This window comes from Vanacampus margaritifer, chromosome 17 (assembly GCF_051991255.1).
Source record: "Vanacampus margaritifer isolate UIUO_Vmar chromosome 17, RoL_Vmar_1.0, whole genome shotgun sequence".
Classification (NCBI taxonomy): Eukaryota; Metazoa; Chordata; class Actinopteri; order Syngnathiformes; family Syngnathidae; genus Vanacampus; species Vanacampus margaritifer.
In genome coordinates this window covers 18,520,060-18,541,040 of record NC_135448.1, presented here as the reverse complement: position 1 = coordinate 18,541,040, position 20,981 = coordinate 18,520,060, and the positions used below count along the sequence as shown (strand labels likewise).

At 40.4% G+C, this 20,981-nt stretch overlaps 1 protein-coding gene across 13 annotated transcripts in view; it reads left to right on the top strand.

The window, feature by feature from the left end:
* Positions 1-479: 479 nt before the first annotated feature.
* LOC144037641 (uncharacterized) overlaps positions 480-20,981 on the top strand; it is a 63,801-nt gene continuing 43,299 nt past the window's right edge. For 5 of the 13 annotated variants that reach the window (XM_077549271.1, XM_077549270.1, XM_077549272.1 and 2 more), the window contains exons 1-5: positions 480-528; positions 2,998-3,905; positions 4,032-4,142; positions 6,567-6,646; positions 16,243-16,431. In XM_077549271.1, the coding sequence (XP_077405397.1) occupies positions 16,332-16,431 (100 nt within the window). In that variant the 5' untranslated portion in view covers positions 480-528; positions 2,998-3,905; positions 4,032-4,142; positions 6,567-6,646; positions 16,243-16,331. The remainder of the gene's footprint in view (positions 529-2,997; positions 3,906-4,031; positions 4,143-6,566; positions 6,647-16,242; positions 16,432-20,981) is intronic. The other 8 variants (XM_077549261.1, XM_077549264.1, XM_077549263.1 and 5 more) reach the window with 8 other exon arrangements.

Here is a 20,981-nt window from a genome sequence, read left to right as displayed (position 1 = left end):
TGTTCCACTTGTCTTGGAAATTAAATACATATAAATGGAATGCCATTACAATTAAAAAGTAAATGCTAATTTGTTAAAATTTAAGGTGCTTTTCAAAACTTAATCTAACTTGCAAATAAATGCACAAAGTAATTGGATTCATGTTTCCATTTTTTGTTAAGTCATTGACAGTCAAAAGTTTGTACAGAACTTGTATCGGACAAAGGAGCGCCTTCTTCCTGAATGTTGTCATCCGGCCACTGGGGGGCAGGCTAGGCTCTTCTGCATTGAACAAGTGTGTGAACACAATAAACAAACCACAAAGTTGAATGTCTTTTGATCTTGTCACATCGTCCAACTTTCTGTGTTTATGAGCAAGCGCAGGCTGTTGCTGCGGGTTGGACGGGACCGGATGTAGACGCCTCATCACCTGGTGGCACGTCGCCTCACGTCGCCTCACGTCGCCTTACGTCGCCTCACGTCGCCTTGGCAACAGTGAAGCGGCTCCGACGCGGGAAACTCTCATGAAAGACGCGTATTGATTTGCAGGTGAGAAGCTGTAACAGAAAAGGCGGAATTGAACGGATCCCGCCTTTGTTACGGCTCGGCAACTTTGGCCGTCCTCCGTTTTATGCTCGTGTATACATTTTTTTCCTTCTTTTACATTTTCTCTTCTTTTTTTCCCTCTCGTGTGTTCATTTTCATCTTTGCTTTGTTTTGCTTCTTTCTTGTTCTTTCCTTCTTTTATTTGTTGTAACCTTTTTCTTGTCTTTTTTAAGGTTCATTTTTTTCCTTTCTTGTCCTTCTTTACTGTCTTTTCTTCATAGTTTTTTTTCTTACTCTTTGTTTCTTCGCTTATTTTCCTTCATTACTTCCCCCCATTATTTTTCTTTCTTTGCCTCCTTTCCCCTTTTTTTTACTTCTCTTTTTTTCTGCCCAATTATTTCTCTTTCTTATTCCCTGTCTTTCCTTTTTGTCCTTTTCTTTTCCGTCTTTTCCCTTCCCTTTCCTTATTGTCCTTTTTCTTCCCTCCTTTGCTTCTTTTCTTTGCAGGCTGAGAGTCCAGATGGGCCGCAGCTCCTTTTCTTTTGTGGGGGGGGGGGGGGGGGGGGGGGGGGCCAGCCGCACGTGCCGAGGACACGGGGGGCCCGGCGGCATTTCATTTAAGACACCCTCCTCTTCCTCTTTCCCGGGTTCTCGTTCCCCTCTGCACACGCTCACACTTTGTTTGCATGTGCATGCTTTCATCTTTATGATTTTTCCCAGTCATCTACTTCCTCTTTTCATCCCCGCTCATCCTTTTCTCTCATCGTCTCGTCTTCTCGTCCATTCACTTCCTGAATTTTCTCATCTTCTCATCCTTTGCACAGAGGTCCACTTCTTCTCATCATTCTCTTGCCCTTTCATTTTGACCTCTTCTCATCACATGGCCTCCCCATCCTCTCATGCGCTGACATAAAAGTCATCGGGGGGGGGGGCGGGACATGTCAGCACGTGGTTTTAACAGATTTTATTTCACTAATGTATTAAAATAATTTTCAATCCAATTGTGTTGGACTCTACTGCATCACATCAAGATCTGTTTGTTACTTTCTTTCTCTTTTTTTTTTGCACGAGCACCTATGAAGTGTCTGGGTACATGCATATGACTTTATAATTTCATTTATAGAGTGTTTAAAATTCCACAAAGGGAGAATAAATTGTACCTCTAAACAGGCCTATTCTATTATTATCGTCACTTTTATTATTGTTCCAATTTGATTTTGATTTCCCCTGATCCGAATGTGTCCCAGTCATATTTCAAGCAATTCAACGAATGATTTGTCCAAATTTCCGCAAGTGGACTATTGCTTTTCATTCTCAGATTTTTTTGGGTCTCATTATTTAAAATACCTGCCAAGCTCATTTGCATACGTGCCGTTCAGATTCCCACGCGTGTTGTATCAGTGCCGTCTGACTGTAATTGTTATCGAATGACGACTTTATTTAATGAGCGAACCGCTGCGGAAATCGATGGCGACAAGACTTGAGTTCATTATGACAAATCAATTAAAAGGCCGAGACGCTGCGGTGACGTCACAGGCTTTCCATTCATGGGCCTCCTGGACAGGGGGGGGGGGGAAGGACGCGCGCGCGTGCACGTCTCCCGCAAACGCCGCACGTGGACTTCACCTGCTTATTTTCACGTTGTTTAATATTAGAAATGAAACGTGTGATTTGGTGTCGATTGGATATGAATATATTCTACGTGTTGGTTACATTTAAGGCGCACAACGCACCTGAGTGGTCAAATAATCGTTGCAAAATAAAAGGTACAATTTATTTATTTTATACATTGACATTTGAGCATATTTTAAGCAAATATGCATTTTCCTTTTTGCAGGCATTTGAACCGCATTAAAAAAAAATACTTATGCAAGTAGTGATAAGTAGCATTAATCTGCCATGTTGATTCGATCAAATTAATTCATCATAAAAATGCAAAGATTTTGATTTATATACTAGTAAATTACTCATTCAAAACGTGAGGTATTTTTTTTTTAATGAAGCTAAAATATGTATGACCATTTTAACTTAATGGTTTTTCATATATATGTTTTGTTTTCAATGTCGACTCTGCAGTTATGATAAATATGCAAATAATTGTTTGGACGACATTTACTGAGTACTGTATCATATTTTGAAGAAAAAATAAAATGAAACGTTTTTCATGTTTTTCATTTGTATGGATCAATTGCAGGCAGCAGCCGCGATTTCCTGCACATACAAAACGTGCCTCTATGAAATGATCTGTTATCAAATCAGTGTATATCTCCAAGCTTACAATTTGTGAGCTACTGTAGATCAGTCACATTTGTATAAAAAGATATGAATGCGTGAATTGTAAACATCTAACAGGTTTCTTTCATTCAAAAGAGGACAATACCATAACAACAGCAACATTATTGTGTCTGCAGTGTTGACGTGATGGGTTTCTTTTAATTTAATTTTATTGATTTTTTTTTTTTCACTCCCCAGCTTGCTCGCGCAAGGCTGACCCCGCCGACGTGACGTCAGAGGTCAGCACGGCCAGTCTGCTATTACCACCACCACCTCCTCACCCTATCCATCTTCCATCTATCCTTCCCCCCATGCGAGCACCGGGTGAGGCCGGTGTTTTGCATCACGAAGCCTCGAAAACCGTTCTGAAGCTCGGAGGCCGGCCGGGACACTTTCAACGTCGTGAATTTCGCGCGGTTTTCATGGCGACGCCACACTTTACGGTAGCTGCGTAAGTTTGGAAGCCATTAGCCGATAGCTGCCGCCGCTAATTTGTCAAATGTAACGAAATCACAATTTCTCATCTTATGAACTGTCTCTAGAGCTCACGTGTGGCTTCTGGCTTTGAATTGGGAAAAACAACTCGCAGCGAAGCAACTTAAAGTGGAATAACGGTAGATTTTATCGTCTTTTTAAGCGAGGCTAATTGCACTAGCCACTTTTGACACATCTCAATGACGTTTGTTAATTTAATGTTAGTTTTTTTTCGCTAAGATAGCGTGTGTACTTAACAACAAACAAGTGAGCAAAACAATCACATTTATACCACCCTGAACCGCATGTCGGTGCTTTTGTGACTTTAACTAAACTGACAATGTTTGATGTTTAGCATACGTAAAGAGAAACAGTCATAATACATCCGGTTTTCAAAAAAAGGCTAATTTGTTTGTCGCATTTGGCTCATCATAGTTAATTTAGTTTTGGGTTGTGTACAAAGTAATTTAAACCATTACAATTTGGTGGCATTTAAAAGTCATTTGTGGAGAGTGTTTGGTTTTTAAGATACGGCGAATTTAAATTGGATTAATCTCCTGTAGCCACATCACAATTAATGTTATTTAGTTCCATAAGCAAGTACGGGAGCGTTCTGGCTTCACATTTCCACAGTAAGTAGCTTGACTTGATCACAATAAAGCCATAAATGAGTTATACAAGATACTTGTGTTGTTTTCGATGTGCCGCCCCAGCCAGTCGGGTTGTTTAATAGCATTTTCTCCTCCGTGGCTAATAAGGATCATGAGTGTCTGCTGGCTGATAAGCGGCGCAGCCCTGCTGATGCTGCCCCCCCTCAAAGACCCCCATAACCCCACCATCACCGTGGACCACATGAACTGATAACAGCTGTAAGTATGATGCTTTTCTTGCTTGCTTGCCTTTTTTTGTGTGCGCGTGTGTGTTTTTTATGAAATGGATACAGTAGCACAATCATGTCCGCAAAAAGTTGAATAGGAGCAACTGGACTTTTCTTGGTTGTTGGAAAATGTTTCACCTTTAATCCAAAAGGTTTCTTTAGGTTTAAATCTTTGCTGTGAGGGAGAGCTCAATTCATTTGTAGCGTCAAAATCAGGGCTATTGCTTTTGAGGACAATATTGGCCACATTCTGGACAGAAGGCGTTTTGAGAGAGCCGTCTATTTGTCAAACTAGAAACTCTCACTCCAAAGGGAGGACGACGTTTCGCTGTCACTTCCCGCCTCGCAAGATGCTCATTCGGCACCCTCATGTGAACGCCCCAAGAAATAAATACTCTCAACCAACCAATCCATTCATCAGCCAACCAATCAACCGACCCACCGGCCAAACCAATTCACCAATCATTGAATCATCAACTAACCAACCAATCATCTGACTAACCAACCAATCAAGTGACTAAATATCAACCAACCAAATTATAATTTCATCAACCAAACATTATGTCCAACATAGAAACTAGGCAATCAAATGACTAAACAACTAGTCAGTCAATTAATAAACAGATTAATTGTCTTAATAGCAAACCAATCAATCAGTTGGCCGGTCAACATGCCAAAGCAACCAAACAATTGATCAGTCAACTAACCAACAAGTCAATGAAGCAATCAGTTGACCAACCTGCCAAACCAATCACTCAATCAATTCACGAACTAACCAGTCGGTTGACTTAGTAACCGACTAATCACAATCAATTTACCGACCAACCAGCCAATTGCCTAATCAACCAAGTCACCATCCAAACAACCAATTGCGCTATTAACTACAGCCTATCAATTGACTCAATAACCAATCACGCAACTTACCCACTAATCAGTCATTCACTGTCAAATCTACCCAACCAGCTAACCTACCAATCTTCCTCTAGTCAGCAATGCGATCAGGTCTGTGACATCACAGGAAGTCCCGGCTTGTTTGACTCGATGGAGCAGGAAAACACTAACTCCTCCCGGATTGATTTCCAATAAACCTCGCGTCCCGCAAGTGTGATGCAGGCCGGGAATTGTCACATTCGTGCGCGTGCGTGTCGTTGACTGCCTGTCGCCGCGGCGATAATAGCCGCTAATGAGATATTAACCCCCGGATAATGAAGAAGCGGGAAGCCGCTAGTGCGCCCATCGATTGCTTCCGCCTTGATCAATAGTGTTGCGGGCCTGTTCTTCGACGGCGGCGAAGGCGACGAGCGGCTTGACCTCGTCGCCTGGGAAGCGACCGGACAAATCCGACACACACACACACACACACACACACACACACACACACACACACACACACACACACACACACACACACACACGCACTAGTGAGAGAGTGTGTTGTCCAGCTGCTTAGAATGCGAGCGAGGTCTGGGTCGAAGGTCAGCACCATGCCAGACGTCTGACCCCATCCACCAAGGGTTGACCTCCAGGGTCACGGGTGTGTGTGTGTCTGTGTGTTTTGGGTATAGAGCCTTACAGATCGAGCAAAAGGGCAGATGGAGGAGAAAATAGCAAGTGAGTGTTAATGTGTATTTATTTGTAGTAAAAAAAACAGGCCTGGCTGATATGGCATTTAATCAAAAAAATTAATGAAACAAATAGATTTTAATAGATGTTTGTTCCCCCTCTTATTACATAAAAAGGAAATGACAATGACAGTTTACAAAAAAAAGTTTTCAGATATTGAGAATTGGATATGTAACTATTTTTTGTATCCATCTGTTTTAAAACAAAGTCTTCATAATCTAAAATATGCAAAATTATTTGCAATATGCAAAATTATTTTTGTGGGTTTTGTGGGTTTATTGTTAATTTGTATTTATGGCAGAGTTGCAATACAGTCCATAGAGCACATTCAATACAATAATCCACATTTTAAAAATAATTAAAATAATTGCTTAGTGCCTTTTTATGTATCATATATTATTACAAATATAAATAAGAGAAATATCCTTTTTTTTCAGGCTCGTGTTGAAAAAAAAAAAAAAGCATTATTTTAAGGATCCAAAATGTGTACACTTGTAAGGCCACACAAATATTTTAAACATACATTACAGAATTTGTGAAATTATAAGGCTGCAGTTGTCCCAACTTTAAAGTGTTGTTCATGTTACCTCCCCCAAGGAAGTTCAGTTACTTGTACCATTTATAGTTATTTATCTATTGAATCTTTCGCTATTTCTTTACATTGCTCTAATTTCGCAGTGAAATTTTTTTATTTCTCCAACTGTTTTTCTTAAACACATATAGTATGTATTAATGACCCAGTCAAATTTGGTTTGGCTGTGCCTTAGAGGAGGTCGTCTTTTTGTGATTGCAGTTAATGAATGGTCCATCCCGGTCCCGTCTCCTCCTCGCAGCGTCCTGGCTCAGCCGCCGTGCGATGCTTCAAAGGCGAAGGTGAGTGCGAGGAGGATGAAATAGAGGAGGAGGCAGGATAAAAGCAGGGCTGGAAATCCGGCTGGTCGAACCCCCCCCCCCCCCCCCCCCCCCGTGCCCCGTCCTCGTCACATTCTTCTTCTCCCGCTTTCGCGCTCTCCTTCACCCCTTAATCCTTTACTACTCGGCTGCATATGTTTCCTAATCCGGCCTGCGTGTGTGGGAGGCCCGCCTTCATCCGCCTTCATCCGCCTCCTTCTCGCGTTGTTGCATCACTTCGCTTATTTTCGCTCACACCTTCAAATACTCGTGTTTTTTTTTTATTCAAAAAAAAAAAATCTTTTTACATCCACCCCTTTTGCTTCTTCAATCGTGTCAACAATCCATGAAAAGTCAGTACACCTTTTGAATGGATAGTGAACCCCTATTTTAATACGGGAGATACGTTCCAGCAATAGGTGAGGATCTGAGATGGAGAGAAATCAGAAAGAACAAAAAAAAAAACACACACAACACTTTTAAGCGTATTAAAGGACTTTTTAAAAGCATAGATTGGTGAAACTGACACATAAATAAAACTGAATTGAATGTTATAATATTTAAACTCGAAGAGAACAGAAGTCCGCTAAAAAATTTAATTAAATTAGCATAGCTGTTGCATTAATTATAAAACTGCTCCTGAAACAAATGTGGAGCAGCAAAACAAACCCAAAACCGACCACGAGATGCAAAATTCAGTGAATTATTGATGCTCTCTTAAAATTGTCGTGAAAACAAACCCCAAAAATGTAAAAAAAAAAAAAACACACACAAATTAATCATTATTAAAACCATAAACTGCAAGTATGTGAATTTGTGAATGTCAAACCGCCCAAAAAAAAAAAATCCTCTTTATATTCTCTCTGCTCTGTTAGAACAATTGATGTTAAAACGTCCTTTAACAGAAGACCACTAACTCAGCGCTAACATAATGAGAAACGTCATAGACCGGCTAACACAAATTAGCATAACCTTTCAACAAGTGCTATTTAACACACATGGAGCAGCAACACATACAAACACAGCATACAGGCCTCTCTTCTTCTTGGGAGCAAGTAATGTTCCAGTTGACCTCAGTGCTGCCTGCCATGTTGTGGTGCAACGTGGTACTACACTAGCAAAGAGCAACTCCACAGTATACTGTAAAAACCCATCAAAATTGATTCCAATGAAAATTATTTAGTCGTTAATAACTATAAACAAACTTAATTTTTTTTTTTTATAAAGGGTTTTCACAAGCAAGTCGTCATTGTACTTTCATTCATCCTTTTTTGCTAGTGCTCTAATTTTCTCAGGTGATTTTCTTCTTCATGTCCCTCATTCAAGCTGCTCTTGAAACGCACGCACACACACACGCGCGCGCACATGCGAGAACACGTTCTTTTTGTCCACCGTCCTGCCCTAGCTTTGTCTCGTCACTGAATGAGTCTTTTGTGCAGTCTTGTATAGGCACATGCCAAGTCAAGTTATACTGCCGCACCTTGAACGGACTTAACAACCGTCCACCCAAATAATCTTAAAAAAGTAAAATGAGACAATATTGTAAGTCTGCCTGTAGTCTCTCTCTCTCTCTCTCACACTCACACACACAAAAAAAATCTTTCTAGCATATATTTTATTGTACTAAATCATGGTAATAATAATAATAATAAATACATAAAATATAAATGAATAAAATGCACATGTTTTAAATAATTAAAATAAAATGAGATAAAAAAAAGATAAATTTAATTTAATAAAAAATAAATAAATAAAAACTTCAATTTTACATTTTATTAAGAATTTATTAAAACAATAAATATTTCCATCAGTATTGAATGTAACTGGATTATTCATTCTGGCACCTTTCATAAAATTGCAATATTTATATAATTGTAGACTAAGTCTGTCGCTCACAAACAAATTACATTATATTATAAAAAATATATAAATTTTAAACTAATGAAATTAGACATACTGTACATAAAAATGTGCAATTTATATAAAAAAAACCTTCTGTCAGAGTTCCCCAAAAAACGGTAAGAGTTCGAGCATGCTTGCTTCAAGCTGCTTTCTCTCATTCCCAGTTGAAATTTACTATAAAACTCACACAAAACAAAATAAAATAAAGCAGTGTATATTTAAACACTAAAATGTTCAACCAAACCATATATTAATGAAAGTCCTCTATCTTAATGCTAGCGCACAGTACAGAACAACATGGACCGGCTAACACAAATTAGCATCAATGTCTAACGGTAATTACAGGTCTTCATAAAAGTGTAACAGTATGTTAATTGCACATGAAGCTTTTGGGGGTTTCCCCAGCACTTCCTGCTCGGGGGAGCCATCTTGGAGCGCGTTTGCAACCTCGTCAATAGTGTCGTATCGATAGGTTAATAGGCGGCGTGTCACGTTCACTAACTCCCTGATTAGTTGACACTTCACTAATCCACACGCCGTCCTGAGTTATTGGGCCGGCCCATTGATTTCCGCGTCGCCACCAGCCGCGGGGTCGGAAGTGAGCCTGCCGCTATCGATTGGCCCCGCAACAACCCTGCACGCGCGCACACACAAACACACACATACACACATACACAATGAAATTAAATATTAGATTTAGTTATTTATTATAATCAATTATTTTAACAGTTTTAGATTCAAACAATATTTTGAATATTTTTTTGATAAATTCTTATTTAATGCAAAAAAAACAAACAAAAAAAAGACTTCGACCAAGTCCTCCTTGGCAGTAGTTGGCGCTATACTGCGTCAGAAATGTCTGTTAATGTGTTCAATGAAATGTTATATATCAAAAATACTAGAGGTGTTTATACTTGGTAGAGTGAAAAATAGCGCAAATACTCTATAGTAATAGTAATAAATTATATACACAAATACATTTCATATTCAAAATATTTTTAAATTTTAAACAATATTTTTTTAACATAATTTTAAATAAGATTATAATGGTGAATAAAATCTATGGAAAAAATTTATACAGTAATTTCTGGACTACAAGGCGCACCTGACTATAAGCCGCAATTATTAGAAGTAAATAAACACCATTACAGTGTGCGTGTGTGTGTGTGTGTGTGTGTGTGTGTGTGTGTGTGTGTGTGTGTGTGTGTGTGTGTGTGTGTGTGTGTGTGTGTGTGTGTGTGTGTGTGTGTGTGTGTGTGTGTGTGTGTGTGTGTGTGTGTGTGTGTGTGCGTGTGTGTGTGCGTGTGTGCGTGTGCGCGTGCGCGCGCATGTGTGTGTGTGTTTGTTTGTGCGTGCATGTGTGTGTCGGGTTGCGTGTGGGCTCCGGTTCATGGCGGTTAAACATTTTTCTTCCTTCTTAATTGTTTTTACTCGGGCCATTGGCATCCCGATTAGGCGCCATTGATTCCCCTCCGCTAACTTCATTGATTTCTACATTTCTCATTGATCTCCGACTCTAAATCTGCCTGCACGCTTTCACTGTGTCTCCTTCTCGCATTTCAGGTTGTGTGTGTGTGTGTTTGCGTGCACGTGTTTACTTGTGTTATCTGTCCACACTTGATACATTTCCACTAATAATCAACAACACTACGAAGCTTCAGGGATTCATTTTTACTTTGCATTCATTCGCTCACATCATTCACCAGGCTAGGCCCCGCCTCGTAAAGCCATACGCACTCAAAGCCACAAATAATACGGTGTAGAATGTGAGGGAGTGACCCCCAAGTGGACAACACTAAATGTTTTGAAGCTCTCTGAACCCCTCAAAAAAATTTTTTTTTCAGCTAAAATAACACATTTTTCAGTAGTGCTCATATCCTTAAACCTTTAGTTACAAACTTTTGAAGCTGTGCACCCCTTTCTACATCCCCACAAAACTGAGCGCACCCCCTCTGACGCCCTCAAAAATGCTTTTTTTCTTTTTCAAGAGTAAGATCATTTTCAGAGTAATAAAAATAATAGTTTAGGAACTTTGTTCATCCTTCTTGAACATCCTTGCCAAATTGGTGCACACATCATCTGACACCCTAAAAAAATGTTGTTTTTTTAAACCTAATTTCACAAATTTTACAGGGAAAATGATAAAAAATGTAATCCCATTGCACACCCATCTGATGCCCTCAAAAATGTATTATTATTTTTTTTAAATCTAAATTTACTACTATTGGGCAGTCGTTCCCAAACTTGAAGATGCGCACCACCCAAGGAAATTTGTTAGCTAAAAATGAAATGTTAGATTTTTAAAACCACATTTGGTGCACATCCTCCACCTCCTCCTGCAGTGTGCTTGTTTAAAAAAAAAAAAAAAAAAAATTCTACCATTTCCTGCTCATGATCCTCTCACTGTTGAAGTCAGTCATATCACACACTCGCAGGCAGACAGGCGCGTCGGCACGCTGGAGGTTACGCCGGCTCGCAAAGCTGCATCCGTGTCATCGGCATTACCGCCGGCCTTGATGGGGCCGCGTTTGTGCCGAGCTAAGCGGTTTAGGCTTCGCCCGATCGGGGCGTCGGCGCGCCGGCGTGTCACGGCGCTCGTAAAATCGGCGGGAAAAAAGCTGCGGCGTGTCGGCGTAAAACCAGCACTTTGTTACGCACGTTGTTATGCTAGCGAGCTGCGATGCTATCGCTAACACAGCGCGGAGGGCGTTTGACGGCGGCCCGACTGTGAGTAATAGATACGCGGCAGGCGTATTGGCAGCAAGAGGAGCAAACTATTGACGATCTGTCACCATTAAATACTTTGGGTCAGCAGGCCATGCTGGGCCAGAAAATTATACGACAACACACGGATGCCAAAAATAGATATCTTTACTTACCATTTGAACTCGTTCCGTGCCATTTAAAACCACAGAATCTTTTTGTTAGGCATTTGGAGCTGGTTACTCTTAACGTGTCCTTTTGTATTTTTTGTCTAGATGACAGGACATGGGCTCTCCTTGCCCACATGCAAGGGCAATAGAGTGCCTTATTGTCTGGTGGTGGTATCTGGAGCTCGCTCCCAACGTCAAGCAAAAAATAGGCCAATCTACGCCTTATAACTGGAAAACCCGTGTAAATTACTTGTAGTGGATGCTCAAAATTAATAGTTGAAACTGTAAATATGCCACAAAATATGATCTGAAAACACTTTATGATTTCAAATTCATCTTTCAACATTAATCATAAAAAATAAATGACTATCAAAACAATTCTCGTTCACACTGACCTGCAAGAAGCAATAAAAAAAAAAAAAATCCTGTAATGAGCATGCCAGACCACTAGTTGGCAATCTTGCTTTAAAATCTGTCATTCATTCATTGAGTTTGACTTAAGTTTTGTCACGTTATAGTCGACTACGAAACACTTTAGTTAAAATGACCGAATGAAATCAATGTGTCAGTAACGTTGTCGGCAAATGTACACTTTAATGGCGACGCGTTGAGAATCTTGACGTTTCAAGACGTTAACATTTGTTTATCCAAAATAAGCAATTATCACTTCGCGGTGAAATTGACCAATCAGGTCACGCTTGCTCTGTTACCGCGCAGACAAATCATGAATTTTGCTTCATTTGTGGCATCGTCCCATCTAAAGGGTATAATAAAGTAAACCTGCTGGTATCCATGGCAACGCTATGGGCCGTGCTCCAGACATTATTCATTATGTTTTTGTTTTTTAAAATATATTGAGTCACACTTGTGGTCGTGTGTGTAGTGCACGCTCATGCTATAACTTGTGACATAATTGTACGTCGGTATTGATTGCAAGCGTACGTAACCCCCCCCACCCCCCGTCCCCCCTCCCCTTTATTGATGAGAGTGAATTTAATTCAACCACCTCGTTTGTCAACACGACGCAGCCATTTAACAGTGATCTGTCTTGACACACACATGATTTATATATTGTGTGTAATATAAAATGCCAATCCTGAAAACGGTATATAGATCGATCTATCTATGCCTATCTATCGATAGATAGCTTGATGCATAAATGTGTGTGTGCGTGTGATCAGATGTGCATTAAGGGCCTGTGTCCAGTATCCGTAAAAAAAAAAAAAAAAAAAAGTATATTACAGGAGGGACGTAGAGGAAAAAAGAACATATTGCTATTGATGAGGCCCGCCGTGCGCCATATTGCTCACCTCTCCTTCAAACCCCAACACCCCCCACATATACACACACACACATATACATGCACGCACACACACACGCACACACTCCCTCCCCAACTGCGATGGACGCACAACACACACTATATTTTTCAAGAAATAATTGCTTTTGTCTGGAAGGAGTTGGGATGTGGGGGCTCCTCCGCACTCAAAGCCTTTTATCTGCAGAGGGGGGCTCCGGAGGGCCGACCGGTCGCTGCGTCCGCTCGCTCGCTCGCTCATTGGACACGCAGACGTCATCTGTCAATGGGGGTGGGGTGGGGGGGTGAAAGAGAGGGTTTGGGAGGAGGAGGGGGTGAGATATTAGCTTGTTGGGGCTCCTTTGTGAGGCCATACTGAAGGACGAGAGATCAGTGGAGGACATAATATTAGGGACATCTGCACTATAGCAACAAATCTGCCAGTACAAAAATGATTATGCTTCATTTTTATTCATCTGGCCCACCACACGTTTACATGATCAAGCGTTTTGCATAAAACTGGTTCGTTAGGATTCTCTTTCCGTTTTTGTTTTATGTTTTTATTCATTTTGCGTATTCATTTTTTATTTATTTATTTGAAATAAAGTAAAAATATTAAACATTTTAAATCAAATGTGTGTGTGAATTATCTACACTTTTCATTGCATTATGAAATTAATTACATTTAATTTACTACAGGTTAGATTCTATAAAAAGTATGACATATTTTATAACATATTTGAATGATTTTTTTCTTCATTTTGCTAATATTTGTAAAATGTTTATTTCAAGAATAAAATTAGGATTCAATCTCATTTTAATTGTATTTTTCTCATTTTTCATCGTTTTATTTCAAATACAAATTTTAAATATTAAACACAGTCCAATACAATCAAAATACACATTTTTTCCATGTTATTTTTTTATTCATCTATTATTTTATGTAATAGGAAAATTTTTAAAAATGAAATAACTTTTTCCCTTTTTTAATTGCATCATTTAAAATGAATGCTTCACAATTAATTCCTGAATGATTTAATACACACGCCTCATCTGGAAAATGACCCGTCCCGATTTTGAGCAGCGACATTCTCGCAGCCGCGGCCGCTGCTAGCGACGCGTCTGAGCATCCGTTCGGGTATCGATAGCGTCCAAGTGAGCTGAGCGGCGCTTTCGCTGTATCCGTTGCTGTGTAAAGCGCCGGCAGAGATCCCCCCCCCCGGGGGCCGTAACGGATCAATAACTTATTAACACCTGGTCCCTTCAGGAGTGCGCGAGGAGGAGAGCGGCGCACGTGATTATTGACTGCCATATTTACCGTATTGATTAGTGTATTTGGAAGAATCTTTATTGGCGCCGATGATGATCTGTGGTGCTTACTCACACTGCACGTTCAATGTCTCTACTTGCTGCTGTTGCCTTGACTTAAGTACATTATTGTACCTTATAAAAATAAAATGTCAATAATTAAACAGTGCTTTGTGCTGCTCCTTCTGTTGTGCATCCCATGGCCACCAGGGGGCAGTATAATGCATAGACGACAGATCATAGATTTGATGATGTAAAACAGAGTATCGTAACTACAAGGACAAAGGGTATTCCCCCGGTGAATGTTGCTGTAAGCCTGTGCTAATTGAATTAATTCGAGTTAATTAATCAATCTAAATTCGACATGCAATTTTGGAGGAAAACCCTCCCCGCTTCATTTTGGTCGTTTGGTAGGCTTTATTTGTTCAATTTGTATAAGTTGGCAAATCTAATTGAAGTAGATCAATAAACTGACTTTCATATTCATTCACGTGCTTTTATTTTTAACAACTTTGAGGCATATTTTTTCCCAGAAAGTTTTAGTTGAAATCGTAGCAACCTATGCAAAGGTGCAAGATACTATTGTAAATATGTAAACATGAGAAGAAAGAAAGCGAGAGAGAGGTGCACCCACTGAAATATACATCAAACGTGTGTGTGTGTGTGTGTGTGTGAGTGTGTGAGTGTGAGGAGGCGATCGATGCTCTCCAGGCTGATGTGATGATGTGATTATTGGCTTCATTGTCATGACGTTTTCAGAGGATCAATTGACTGGATGCGCGCGTGTACGTCTCTGTGTGTTACAAGACCAAAGCCTATTGACCTGTAAATAGAGACCAAACGGCAAGACTTTGTTTGCTGTCATCCCAGTTTGAATGTGAATTTCAAATGTTCAATTTGTATTAGAAGGTTGAATTTAAAATTCATTGTCAAATTCAGATGGCACGAAAGTTTGGAAGTATATCTATGCTTTCTCATTTAGATTTTTTTTTTTTGCTCTTTTTTTTTAAACCATAATTTTTTTTTGCGTAAAAAAAAAAAATCAATAGAAAAAAATATCAAATTCACGCTCACAAAATTCAAAAATTAAAACACAAAAATGGAATTTAAACTCTGATCACTATTAAATTTGAATTCCTTAGTTTGAATTAGAATTTCCGATTTTAAAATGTAATTTCCAATTTGGAATTTACATTTCAGGTTTTGAATTAGAATTTTTGAGTTTCAAATTGAATTTTTTTTAACCATCAAAAAATGGTGTAAAAAAAAAAATGCAGCTCAAAAAAGTTACAGGGGAAACACAATGCTTGCAGAATTCAAACTGATCACGGATTTAGATTTCTGATTTTTGAGTTAAAATTTTAAAGTTGAATTAGAATTTCTCATGATGAATCAACGTTAAATTTAGTAACGTTCAAATTCATTTGGCACTAAAATACTGCAAAAGTCAGGAAGTATTTATCTGCACTACCTGACTTTGAATTAAAATTTCTGACTTTGAATTTTTGAGATGCAGCATTTTTTTTACACTGGAAAAAAAAAAGGTGTTAGAAACTCCGTTTCCAACTCAGAAATTCTCCAAAAACTCTTGATACACTTGCATACGTTTGGTCCATTCACTTTGCGAGTCTGTGCGGGTCGGGGGGGCCATTGGGGTTGGGGGGGGTCAGAGAGAGAGAGAGAGAGAGAGAGAGAGAGAGAGGGGAAAAAAGCGGGGGGTGTTGGGGGTGTGTGTAAAAGCGGGGGTGGGTGTCTCTTGTCTCTTGTATCCCGGACGAGGCGCCTCGCGATCAGCAGAGCGCGTTGAGACTGCGCGGCGACGGAGCGCGACTACCGTCGTTAGTGGTGGGGCGAAAGAATCCCGCCGGGCACCAAAGAATCGAGATCACATGGATTTACTCGTCGCTTGACCGGCTATCGGGAGCGGAATCTCACCTTTTTTGTTTTCCATGCCGTTCATTCCAGCTGAGAAAAGGACACTTTGTCTGCAAGCCGGGGTAGCGCGGAAGCCGCCGAGGAGCCGCGATGCCGTCTTTACGCACGAGAGCGGGAGCGTAGCGCCTCACCTGCACTCCCCCTCGAAGCTTTAATTGCCACGGCCAAAGAGAAAAAGAACCAAAAAAACTGATTGTACTCCCAAGAAACCCCCGGGAAAAAAACGCTCCTTTTTTTTTTCTTTTTTTTTTTTGTCCGAACAGAAGATCGGAGGGAGAACTAAAGACCAGAGGAGAGCACAATAAAAAGCAAGGAGCAAAGAAGGGAAGGGGTCCCAGGTCGACGGAGGACCATGTTTGTCCCCCTGCCGGTGCCCTTCGTCTTTCAGAGAACTGCGTCCGACTTCAGCGCCTGGAGACTCAAGTCGTCGCTGGCTCCGCGCTCCAGCCCCGGTAAGACCCCGCCGGAGACCCCCCCCCCCCCCCCCCCCGCTTCATTCTCGGGATTTTCAAAACCGAGAATGGAATCACATCGGAAGAAATGTCCTCTATTGTTATGAAATAATCAAAAGGAGAATTTATCTTCACCTGAAACATTTTTTTCACACCCTGTATTGAAATCCACCTGAATTATAAATCAAAAGTTTTCCACTCTACTATATGTAGAATTCACAAGCAGGTGAAGCACGGAGGGGATTCATCATTTATTTATCAAAGCATAACACATTCCTTGAAAACATTTTTGGGAGCTTGTTAAGTATTTCAATGCAGAAATGTGCATTCATTAGCATATTTGTCCATGTTTTCCTTCTTCCTGCATCCATCCCTCACACTCGCTTCATGGCCACCTATCGATTAGTGGATATTGATCCGGGTCTGGGAAAGGTGGGGGTGGGGGTGGGGGGGGGGGGGGTCGGTTGCCGGCAGAAAGTTTGGCGGAAAAGAATACTCTTGTCATGATGTAACTGTGATAAATGAGTAGATCATATCGCCTAGTGGCTCATTGTGTGTTTTAGGGTTGAATCTGAATGTGTAGTTTTATGGTTCGTCACGGTCGCGCTTCCTCCCGTTTCCTCCCGTTCACCTATAAAACGCCATTCGGTTGTTTCTAGTGGGTGCACGCTTAAGTGTGTGCGTGTGTGTGTGTGTGCGTGCGTGTGTCACATTTGGTTGTGAAAGTAGTGTGACTAAAACCGGTCGTCGTTTGCAAGGAAGCAACCACATGAACATGATATATTTCAACATCATTTTTGTGAGGTGTATTGTGTAATCAACATTCATTAAATAAAGAGAGATTTTGGTTCAATCCCCCAAAAATGTTAGTTTTCAACTAATTCCAGGGTTTTTGTTTTTGTTTTATAAAATCCTACTAAATTCATAGTAGGCATCACTCCATCCACTATGATTATAATGTATTTTTCTTTTCTTTATTATTATTATTGGAGTGTATTTTTAAATCAACTTTTTTTTTTAAATAAATAAATACAAATAAAATGTAACAAATATTTTAAATAAATAATAAATACTACACAAAGCTTTCACCATAGTGCTTTTTTGTAAAGTAATAAATAAATGAATAAAACGAAAATAAAAAAAATATTTAAAAAAATAAAATAATAAATAGAAATGTTCTCTTTTTTTGTAAAATAATAAATAAATAATCACAAATAAAAACAATGCTACAAATTTTGAAAGAAATACTTGACTCAGCCAATCTCAACAGCAAGAAGTTATTTTGTCTATAATTGTGATACTTCATTATTTTCCATATACAATCAATACATTTAAAAACAAAAACAAAATTTTGCCCGCTATCAACAAAAGATGGCGTCGCGAGCCTTGCTCAGGGAAAAAGTAACGACCAATCATGGCTCAGTTTGCTAACATCACATGACCAAACCCAGAACACAGGGGAGCCGCGATTGGTCGTTACCCGTTTCCTGAGCACGGCTGATGTCGTCTTTAGCGGGCAGCAAGTGGCAAAATGTGTTTTTAAATTGTACATGAAAAAAGGATTCAATTAACTCGAGACAAAATATTTACTTTTTACTGCTGAAAATGGCTCAATGAGTAAGTATCCCGTTTTCAGAACGGACTCCATCTACCAATTTTTAACCATCATTCATTCAAATGGAACAATAAACTTTATTTTGTGGGGTCACCTTAAAAAATGTCGGGAAAATTTGTAGTGAATTCCCCCCCCCAAAAAAAAATCCTACTAAAATATTTGTAAATTAACCTCCATTCTCTATGATTATTTTTATTTTTATGACGAGCAATTTCCACTCAGGGCAGTGCAACATCCCACTACATTTGATCACATTTTGCCCGCACCACAAAAGAAAATGTCAGTTGCCAGTCTATGTCTGTTTCCACCTGTGTCCCGGGTTCAAACTATTCTTGTCCCCCAACGTGTGTGTGCGCGTGTGTGCTCAAGTGAGACTAGAGGTGAAAGTGTCCCCATCCCCACTGCACTGGCTCAGTCCATCCAGGTGGAAATATCTAATGGCCGCCGTGGGGTTGGGATGGGGTTTGGCGTGTGTATGGGGCGGGGGGTTGGGGTTTGCTGGTGGATTACAGGCGGATTGGTGCGGGGGGTGGGGGCGTGGTGGGTAATTCAGCCTTTCACCTTAAGTAGGTGTCAACGGCAGGGGGAAAAAAAATGGCAGCGGGTTTAATGAGTGGCGCTAGTGGACGTTTGACGGGCGACGCGTAATCACTGCTTGGGGGCGGGGGCGGTTCGGCGCTGGTGGGGTCACTTTGTCTGTCCACGCTTTAAGAAATGAAAGTCAAAGAGAAGATGAATAATGAATGAGGCGTGTATGCTAACAGGGAGGGAGGATGTATGACTTAATGCACTTTATTAGGTACACCTGCACCTTGCTAATGAAGTCCAAGGTGCAAACATTCCACCCCTTCACTTTTGATTGACCCTGTTAGAGAAGTTATTATCGAGAAATATGTTTATTGTTGTGCTTTCATTTATTTATTTTGCTCATTTTATTTATTGTGTCGTTCATGGCTCTAAGATCCTTGAAAAAGAGGTTGGGGAAGATGACGTGACCATGGTTGCTCTTGTGAAGACTTAAAGGATTTTATTTTTTTTTTGCCTATTACATAAGCAATTGAACATGATTTTGGGCTTGTTTTGGCTTAATTAAGATTTTGAATTTTTGTGTGTGTGTGGATTTCCTGTTTTATCACTCGTAGTTGTCATGGATGTGGGTGTCACAACCCCCAATTTTCAGGGCTTTAGGCTGACGTGGCTGCCTTAGAGTGCCTTGTTGTCGGCCGTGAGGGCCATTTCTAACCATTGTGTTCAGCCCGTCTTTTATTTTGGGTGTAATTCCACTGTCGACCACTAGATGGCAACACACTATTTAGTTTGGTGTCAGTTTGAAAGATGAAGAAGGAAAACAGGAAGTACTTTGTACGACAGCGTATTATGGCCACGTATAATTTGTTTTTTTCCCCAGAGGGGGGTAAAATTCCAAGAAAAAACTCGCAAATTTGCCACTTTATTAACTTGCAAATTTGTGAAAAAAACTAACTACGTGTATTTCTCGTAGGTTTTTGAGTTTTTTTATTTGAGAGTTTTTTTTCGTGGAATATATTACCACTGCCCCTGACTCCCCCCCACCCCTTGAATTTTTTTTTTTAATATAACTCGACTTTTGCTCAGCCTAGTTTTTGCTGATTATTATTGAATGTTAGGCTGTCGTTTATTTTGGGTGTAATTCCACTGTCGACCACTAGCTGGCAGGACACCATTTAGTTCGGTGTCTGGTTGAAAGATGAAGAAGGAAAACAGGAAGTACTTTGAGCTCAGCCTAGTTTTTGCTGAACATTATTGAACGTTAGTCCCATTTAATCCTCATTTTTACGCCTACAGAAAGTGACGGTTGTAAGTTTAATTTTATAGTGTGCATCTTTGGGCATGATTATTACACATATTTTGAGATGATAAATTTGTTAGTTTGGAGAAGACAGGATTTGTTTACTGAAGTCCAGTGTACAATATTTTTGTATTATCTATTGCTCTTACTCATTACGTGTTTAAATGCTATAAAAACATGCAAAGGGTGTCTTTAAAAAGGGTATTTCTAGATGGCGAATTACTGTATTTATTTATTTTCACTGGAAGTTTAAAACTCACCAAAAATTGGTTGTGTTTTTTGGGGTTCTGGAAATGGAGCTGCTTGCTGTAACAGTTGTGCTAACATAACTGCTTGGCAAGCAAGTAAAGTGCGGATCAAAAGGTGGGGCGCTCATTCCTCGTCATCCTCGTCTGCTCTTTCCGTCTCATCCCGTCTCTCCGGAGACTTGGCAGCCGCCAATCCTCGCCGGCGCTCCGGATTGCACCGCCAACTCCAAAGCCCCGCCGGTGGAAAAGCAAACCCCGGCACTCTCTCGTCTCCCCAGTCGACGTTGAATTGGATTTGCCCGCCGCGGTCTGGGCCGGGCCCCCGTAAGCCACTTTAGCTAAGTCTGTTAGCCGCCGCAAGTCCTCCTGGCTGTGATCCGCACCTTTGACCGTGCTTGTGCATCTGTATGATTGCTTGCCACCTCTCACCCTGTCGCACTCTTAACTCGTGGTGTTTATACGGCCAAAGACGAAGTCGGCCGCATTCGGCAGACGCTAGCATGAACTCAACTCGCGGGGTTTTTCTCAGCTCGTCGCGTCGCGTCGCGTCGCCTCATCACCGCCTTTTCAATAGAATTCATCCTGATTCCACTCTTCTTACGGCTTCTCCCTCGGAATTGACTTCGGGTTGCTATGCTGCAGGGCGCTACCCCCAGAAGTGTAATTCAATAAATTGATCAATACTATATTTTTTATAGCATCTTTAATGTTTAAAAAAAAACATGAAGTGTTTCACAGAACAGGGAACAAGAAAGGGTAAGAGAAGGAATGCGTAAGGTATTCTTTTTTTTTTTTTCCCAGGAGAGCTCAGTATTGTTCATTCGATTTGACATCATCATTGCTCTCCTTTTTTTTTTAA